General features: G+C 36.3%; 1 protein-coding gene across 1 annotated transcript; it reads right to left on the bottom strand.

Annotated features, from left to right (window-relative positions):
• Nucleotides 1–1,111: 1,111 nt before the first annotated feature.
• On the bottom strand, nt 1,112–5,824 carry LOC106663265 (transmembrane protein 170A). The gene is made up of 3 exons (XM_014387968.2): nt 5,437–5,824; nt 1,806–1,911; nt 1,112–1,735 (listed from the first exon to the last, which is right to left on the bottom strand). Exons 1-3 carry the CDS (start codon nt 5,540–5,542, stop codon nt 1,540–1,542), a joined length of 408 nt encoding a protein of 135 aa, XP_014243454.1. The 5' UTR covers nt 5,543–5,824; the 3' UTR covers nt 1,112–1,539.
• Between the last annotated feature and the right edge of the window lie 2,497 nt (nt 5,825–8,321).

The following is an 8,321-nucleotide window of genomic DNA, read 5'->3' as shown; positions in this document are numbered from 1 at the left end:
GTTTAGTTGCTCCAGATCAGGTTAGTCTTTCCATCTTTACTTTGGTTGGGCTGTTAGGAGCAATTTGGCTTCTCACCATCCTCATTGGTGTGTCTATTCCTAATTAATAAGTTAGCCTGGCTAGCTGTATATTGTTAAATCTCTTGAAGTAGGTGGAATGATGAACCTGTAGTTTAGAACATTTCAGATCAGGTTAGTCTTTCCATCTTTGCTTTTGCTGGGGTGTTAGGAGTGATTTGGCTTCTCACCATCCTCATTAGTGTGTCTATTCCTAATCAATAAGTTAGCCTATCAAGCTGTATATTGTTTGAGTTCTTGATATAGGTGGAATGATGAACTGTAGTTTAATTGCTCCAGATCAGGCTAGTCTTTCCATCTTTACTTTGGTTGGGCTGTTAGGAGCGATTTGGCTTCTCACCATCCTCATTGGTGTGTCTATTCCTAATCAATAAATTAGCCTGGCTATTGTTAGATCTCTTGAAGTAGGTGGAATGATGAACCTGTAGTTTAGTCATTCCAGATCAGGTTAGTCCACACATTTTTGCTTTCTGCCGTCAGAAGTATTTCAGCTTCTCGCCATCTTCAGTGTGTCTGGGTCTTAAATTAGTAAACTGTTTATACAGAAGAAATGTGAGAATCCTTTATATGGTCTATGGAGTGATAAACATTTTTTTCAGCCTATCCTCATTTGGTTGGCCAGTCAGACTTTTCACCATCTTCAGCGTGATTATGTCTTATTGTTAGTTGAATAAGTTGTTTAAACAGAAAAAAAAAACCACTTTAAAATATACACTCCTGCAGTCTACAGGGTATGAGCATGCAATTTGGTCGTTACTGATCATTTTCACCCGGCTATCCTTGCTGGGCTGTCCTGTCACACCGAGATGATTGATAAGGATCAAATTAAATTTATATATAGGTTTACTAATCTGTCAAAACTTATAAAATATCTAACATTTGAGGTTTAAATTGCAATTAATTTGTGTTGTGGACATTTGCACCACAAATGATACGATTATGTATATAGAATATTACAAACATTAGTTAATTAGGGTTTAAAACAATCAATATAGTAATGATTTTTTTATTACAATAATGTAGGCGAATTTCTAAGTGAATACATATGTACATTAACTTTTGAATTTATATACAAATTCTAAAAACATTTTCATTTACATTGCCAACAATATAATTTTAATTACAAAGTTATACATGTGTTTAATTGTTATATACAAACTTAATGTATAATGTCTTTTATATTGAGAAATTGATTAAAAGAAAATGAAATAATAATGATAATAATAAAAGCCTAGCACAGTCAAGATGAGAGTTTGAGGAAAATAGATTTAGGTTTTATTTTAAAAATTGATTTGCGTTTATTTATTGTCTGAACAATGAAAAAATGAATTTATCTTTGTTTAAAAATGAAGATAAACGAAAAACGTTTTAATAGATAAATTCAATCATTGCTTTAAATATTGATTTATCATTGAAGATAAGTCGAGTTTTACGTGGTAAAACGGAAAAGGCTGTTAAATGTTATAAAGTTGCTAAGACCCTAGTAAAACCGATAGCCGCTCCTACAATTGTCTGTCCGATGCCCCAGAAGCACGCGTGTAACGGCGTCATTTGCAGGCTCGACGCCCTGTATACGAACGCTATCGCACCGCTGCTCAACACGCCGGATGTCAATGGACCTCCGACGCCCATCACGACAATAACTACGGGGAAAAACCTAGAAATAAGAAACAAATTGTTTACAAACAACAAATAAGAAAAAAAAGGATAGCTCTTTGGAATCGTACTTTCCAAAATGGTGTTTGCGCAGTGTTGCAAATGCAATAATAGCTGCTATCGCATGTACGAGAAGTGAGGAGAAAAGTGCCCAAAGGAATATTTGATACCACATTGCTGAAAAAAATAAAAATAAAATTCTATTAATAATTTATAACCAAACTGCATTAGAACAATTCTTTTATTTTTTGTATGAACGTTGAATCTTCAACCAGCTTCACTTTTCACATGTTAAGTCATACATAAAATTGTACAAAGATCAGACTTTGGATAAAAAGTCATTTATGATCGATTATATGCACATTACTATCTGAACTGGCCAACTCTTCCAACTGACTCAGATGTATGGCTAAAGAAGAAATTTTTCAATCTAAAATGTCCAGATCTGCTTATAATTACACATCAGAACTGACCGCTGGACCTGTTAGAAAATGTGTAACCATCCCACAAAATGCATAATTCTGCCTGTGCTCCAGGACTATTAAACTCGATAATTTAAGCCTCCACAACTTATAAACTAAACAATGATTCATTTGAAAGTAAATAATTATAAATTAGGTGATGGAAGTATTCAATATTAAATAACCTCGTATGGTTTTGACGTAAGGGTTGAAGGCTGTTCATAGTTATGCCATCGACCTTATCACTCTGTCCATTTATGCTAATAAATATATTCAACTACATACAAAAATTAGTTACTATGATCAAATTCACAGTTTTGTGGTTTATGGTCATTTTGGCCTGCCTATCCTGTTTCAGTGTTCATACCTACTTGCTCTCCAAATTGAGCCAAGGGGCTATGGCCTATTCCTCGGTTAGATGAGATTATTTTTTCTCCGATTCAAATTTTCTTACGGCCATCATTGTTAAGCAAGAACAGTTTTTTTCCACTGGCTTCTTGACCAGTGTTTTTCTGCCATGTCCCACTTGTAAGACTTTAAATCCATTCTGCCCCACCCCTAACCTTAAACTGTAACTTACATAATCTACAATATTAAAATGCTCACTGAAAGTTAAAAATTACTGGAAAAATCACTATAGAATTGATAAAACACACTAAACAAAATTTTTTAAAACCCCGAAAAATATATTCCGCATCTCCTTCTGGCATCCTCTAGCTTTTTATTAAACAGGGATCTTGATCATTCGTTTCTCTCTGTGACCTGTGTGAAGAATGGCACTCTTACGCAGAAAACAAATACTTTGAGCCCTGAAGATGATCTCAATAAAGATCAAAACGTTGGCACGATAAAGAAAATGTTTTTCTGAAACCTACATCACACCAGACCGCATCTCACTATTTCTGAATAAAGATCAAAACGTTGGCACCATAAAGAAAATGCTTTTTTAATACCTACGCCACACCAGACTTCATCTCACAATCTCCAAATAATCAGAAATAAATATTTTTGTTTGTATAATTTAATTCTAATTTGCTTTCTTAATTATTTTTCTTATTTTATTTATTCACGGTTTTAGTTTTTAATTTTATTTTCCTTTAAGTTCTTTGGGTAGATAGACAGATTATATAGGGGATTATGATTTGTGCACCGCAACCGGTATTGTTCTATTGTACATCTCCATTTTTTTTTTTAAACTAGAGCTCCCGTTAACCTTGAGGCTTTTTACCAGAATACAAAATTTTTTGAAGGGCTCCCATGTGTATCCTTTTGGCTTTTCCTCTCCAGGATTAGGATTCTCAGCCTACATAGGCCTTCGCACCAACACAGGACGTATTTTGCTGTTTCTTCTTCTTGGCAAAATCTGCACAGGCTTGTTTCCGTCACTCCGAGTCCATATCTACGCTTCTGGGGCCTGCAGTGTCCCCTTAGCACTCCAACACTATTCTAGTCCTAGCACGTCCTAGATTTAATAGTTCTGCCGTTAGTTTCTGCGATGGTACTTTGATAAACTTTTTCACAAGCCTCTGCCCCGGCTACATTCCATTTGAGCACTGGATTCATTAATCTATTGTCTAATGGAACTTTTTTTTTTAAATTTGCTTTATTATTGTTTTTATTTTATATATTCACTTTTCCTTTAATTTAAGTTTTTTGGAAGTTTTTTTCCCCCCAATCCACATTTTTTATTATTCTGCACTTTATTGCCCTGTTTATGTTTTCATTCAGTTCCGACAGACGGAATTTTCTATGCCGTAATGGTAAAAATTTAGTAGCTGTAATTTAATTGTACATTATTTGATTATAACACGTGCCTTTATTATTATTATATTATTAATTATTACTATTTTTTATGAGAGTTCGCAACAGCAGAGGTTATATCAACCCTTGGGGTGCCGGTGTTTTTGAAGAAAAGCCCGTTTGTAAATATGCCGGGTTCGAATGCAGGGCCGCTGGATTCGAACCCGGGACCTTTACCTTACAGTGATGAGCGCCGTGTCAACGCCTAAACCGTTGCAGCCACCGATGCCCATTATTAATTATTATTATATTAAAATCTTTTAGTTCCAGCAGATTTTCTTTATTTATGGATGACCCTTTCACTCAGCTTGTGAGCATCATCAGCCTTAGTTAAAACATTATTTCTGTTGTTTTGTTTTAGCAAAGGCTTATGATGCTCAAAGGGGAGTGAAAGGCTCTTCTGTACACAAAGAAAATCTGTTGGGACCAAAAACTTTTTGACTTTACCTAAATAATGTGTTTGGTATCTGGTTTCTGGTCAGGTAGAGAAAGAAGTAGACTCTGTGATCACTTGCCAAGCTTTCGGCCTTTATTAGACTATCATCAGGGCAGCATCCTATTTTTATATTAACATTGCAGAATTATGAAAAAAACAAAAAAACAACCCTGACGACATCAACTATGAGGTCTTTAAGTACATGAGGTGGTTAAGTTGAACTAAGACAAGTTTTCTTCTGTTTTTTTAAGGATAGTGGTCTCCCCAAAATATAGGTCCAGTCGATAAAAAAGCATTAAGAACCTCCACCACATAACGTTTCTTTATCAACTGGATCTATATTTTGGGGAGACCACTATCCTTAAAAAACAGAAGAAAACTTTAGTTCAACTTAACCACCTCATGTACTTCGAGACCTCGTAGTCTTTGTCATCAGGTATTATGCTGCTCTGATGATGGTCTAATTAAGACCGAAAGCTTGGCATGTAATCTCAGAGTCTATTTCTTTCTCTATCTGACCAGAAACCAGATCCCAAACACATTAATCTTCATGGTCGATTCTTCTTCAACAAGTAAACAATAATATACGATGATCCATCTATATCGACAAGGGATCTCTGAGGACCATCTAACATACTCACCCAAGCTAATACTTTTTCCACCAGGACAATCTAGTCATATCACATTAACGCAGAGATAAGTGATCTGACAAGGCCATACAATTTAAAGAATTATACATAAAAAAGAAAAGATAATCAGATTATTGAGCAAGTTCTTGTTGCATGTAAAAGTTGGAGTCAGCTAATACAGCAAGTCCGGAAGATCCCAGGGCGGAGTCAGCCAGTCGCCCAGTCAGACGACCGCTCCCAGACTCACTCCGGCCCTTTTGTCGTACAAACTATCGCACAAATTTACAATGATTGATTTTGGTAGGTCGAGTACTTAGCCTGCAGCAGTATAATTGTTATGAAAGGTCGGTACATTTCATCCGTGTGTCATGCTTACCAAGAAAAGTGACAAGTGGTGTGCTTGTCGTGAGGCCGATGATGATATCATACAATTTCCAATTATTATCCGTCGGTATCGAATTGGAATCACCATCACTGGACATTTTAGCGTTTCGTCATGTTATTATATCGTTCGTGGACTTCTTTTCCCGTTTACACCGCTTTCTTCTCCTCGAAGTTAACATGCTGCCGTCCCATCGGAAACCACCCGATACAACGGATCGAATCGAAGAAAGGTCACCTTTTCCCTTCTCTTCTCGGCCGATATGAACAAATGGAGTGCCACGGTGTTATTCATTAAACGACAATTTTATGACATTCGCGTCTCGGTACAAAATTGGACTGAATCGGTTTGTGGTTATTGGTCAGACTATTGTGACTTTGACCTGTGACATAGACTTACAGATTGTGGTGTACACGGTGTACCAAAATCCGCATCATCACGCACACGCGCTGCTCATATTTAGGGAATGGTGTTTATTCCTTTTAACTTTCTACCATTTAAACTATGTAAAAATCTAGGAAATAGCAAGAACTTGACAATCAGACAAAAATGTTTACTTAAGGCTTAGATTAATTGACCCTGAACTTACAAATTAATCTTTAGTTTGATCATCTCATATAAGACCGTGGACTTTTAAGCCTTTGTAAAAAGAGTTCCTACTCACAGTAAGTTGTTCTCCAACGATACGGATTTCGAGCTTTTAGCTCATCATCAGGTTGAAGGAGTTCTACAACCACGTGGCTCAATCTGATGATGACCTAAAAGCTCGAAATCCAGATAGTTGGAAAACAACTTATTGTGAGTAGGAACTATCTTTTTAAAAAGGATTAAACACCGCACTCACTCCACCATTCATCATTTCTACTTGAACCTTTATTCTTTTCCAAAAGGTTGTTCCATTAGTTCTTAATTTCTCTGAATTTAAACTTTATACTGATGACACAATGTCCTACAAGCAACTCTGAACCCTATAATGGGCACAGGGCGACGAAAAAAGGGTCCAAAAATGGAATAAATACTCTTCACAGGCTCATAAATGGACAACCATCTGCAAGGATGGGCCATTCGAACAATGAAAACTAAGGGAGTAGATATAGGTGTACCATTTGATACCATTACTCCAAAATATAACTTCACAAACAAGTACAAGGTACTCATACCAGAAAGAAAAGATTGGGCCAAAGGAATACCTCTGAAGGACTATTCGTACTAGTATACCAATGGCTCAAAAATGGAGAGAGGCATGGGAGCTGGTGTCCTCGGGATGAATCTGAAGTCCAAACTGACTTTAATACGTAAATACACTACAATCTGAAATTGTAGCAATTGAACACTGCACCAGAGATATAAAAAGGTGTTCCTAGATAAGCGTCTTCTCTAACAGTCCGGTGGCAGTTAAGACCTTAACCTTTTGCGAGATAAAGGTAAAAAGCATATGGATTCTTATCCAAACTTACCAATCATTTTTCAAGCTGAACTTCCACTGAAACTTGATTTTATTGACAAAAGAATAGCCACTGGAAAGCCAAGTACTAAACATTCGTAGTAACATCCATAACCGTTTGGGATTGTATCAATGCCCTTGTCTTGTACACAATAAAATTACCCTTGTCTGGGTACTAGGGAACACAGAGCAGAAGGGCATCGAAGGAAAGTTCATAGAGGATACCTATTTTGAGGCATCAAATTGCCAATCAGACTGGATGCCCTTGGTTCAATGCAATATTCCTGGATAGAGGCCTATGAAAAAGTTAAACAAAGGACTGTAAGAAAAACTAACTGCATGTGTCCAAAATAATCGTTGGACTGCTGATTGGACACCTTCAGATTCTGGAGGCATATATATCACAGTGGCAGAAACAAGCCTGTAGTTATTGCCAGGAAGAACAAGATACAGCGGAACATTTCTTATGTTGGTGTGAAGGCTGGGAGACCTACTCCTGTGAGAGGAAAAGCCCAGGCTTGAAGGATACATGCGGTGGTCCGTGTCAAAGCTTTAGGGATGGGGATAAAAGAAGTGGCATAAGGCCTTCTGTACCTCAAAGTACATCTATTGTGTTCATGTGAAAGCATTAGTTTTTACTTTTTTAAAAATAGATTTTTGAGATTAAAGATGCCACTAACTGATTCAATGGGAGATTGTGGTTGAGCCTTGCATTTAAAAGATGTAACCTTAAAGGATAGATATGTTTCGATACTTGCAGATACGTAATTTGACTGACCATTTTGGTCTGCCTGGAATATTTTGACATTTTGCCATCTTTAGGGCTTATAGGCCAACCCAGTGAGGATAGGCAGTAACAACAAAATTACAGGAGGATAGCTCATGACTATGCTGATATGCCAATTACTTACTATAAGGAGCTTGACAAAATACAGATTCTTAAAAAAAAAATTGTTCTGATGGCCTAGTAATTTAGTGATATACTTTCTGCATTTGGAATGGAAAGCAATACTCTGGTTCACTTTTGTTATAAGGCTTCCTTTTCTTATGTATTAAAGGTTTTATCATACCATTTATAGTTATAGGTTTATAGGGTTTGTTTAAGTAGTTTAAGAAATAATAAAAAAAAAAAAAATCCTGGCATCAAAGTTAGCTACTGCTGGCTTTATGTTTAATTAGGTATAAGGCTAAGGTGTACAAAAGTTCAGTAAGTTCATGGAGATCATAAGGATTATCACCAAAAACTCCAGTCTCCCTGAACCAAATGAGGTGCAATTAATTTCTCTGGACAGCCTCCAATGCACCAATTAATTGTCTCATGTATGGGTCTAATTGACATGTTCCCAAGTGTCAAGATTGTCTTGTAAAAAATATTAACCGTTATGAACTCATGAAATTTTTTTTGAAAAGCCAACAGTAAAAATTAAGCATGTTT

This window comes from Cimex lectularius, unplaced genomic scaffold, assembly GCF_000648675.2.
Source record: "Cimex lectularius strain Harlan isolate CLEC.00 unplaced genomic scaffold, Clec_2.1 scaffold131, whole genome shotgun sequence".
In the NCBI taxonomy this organism is placed as follows: domain Eukaryota; kingdom Metazoa; phylum Arthropoda; class Insecta; order Hemiptera; family Cimicidae; genus Cimex; species Cimex lectularius.
This window is presented reverse-complemented; position numbering and strand designations above follow the sequence as displayed.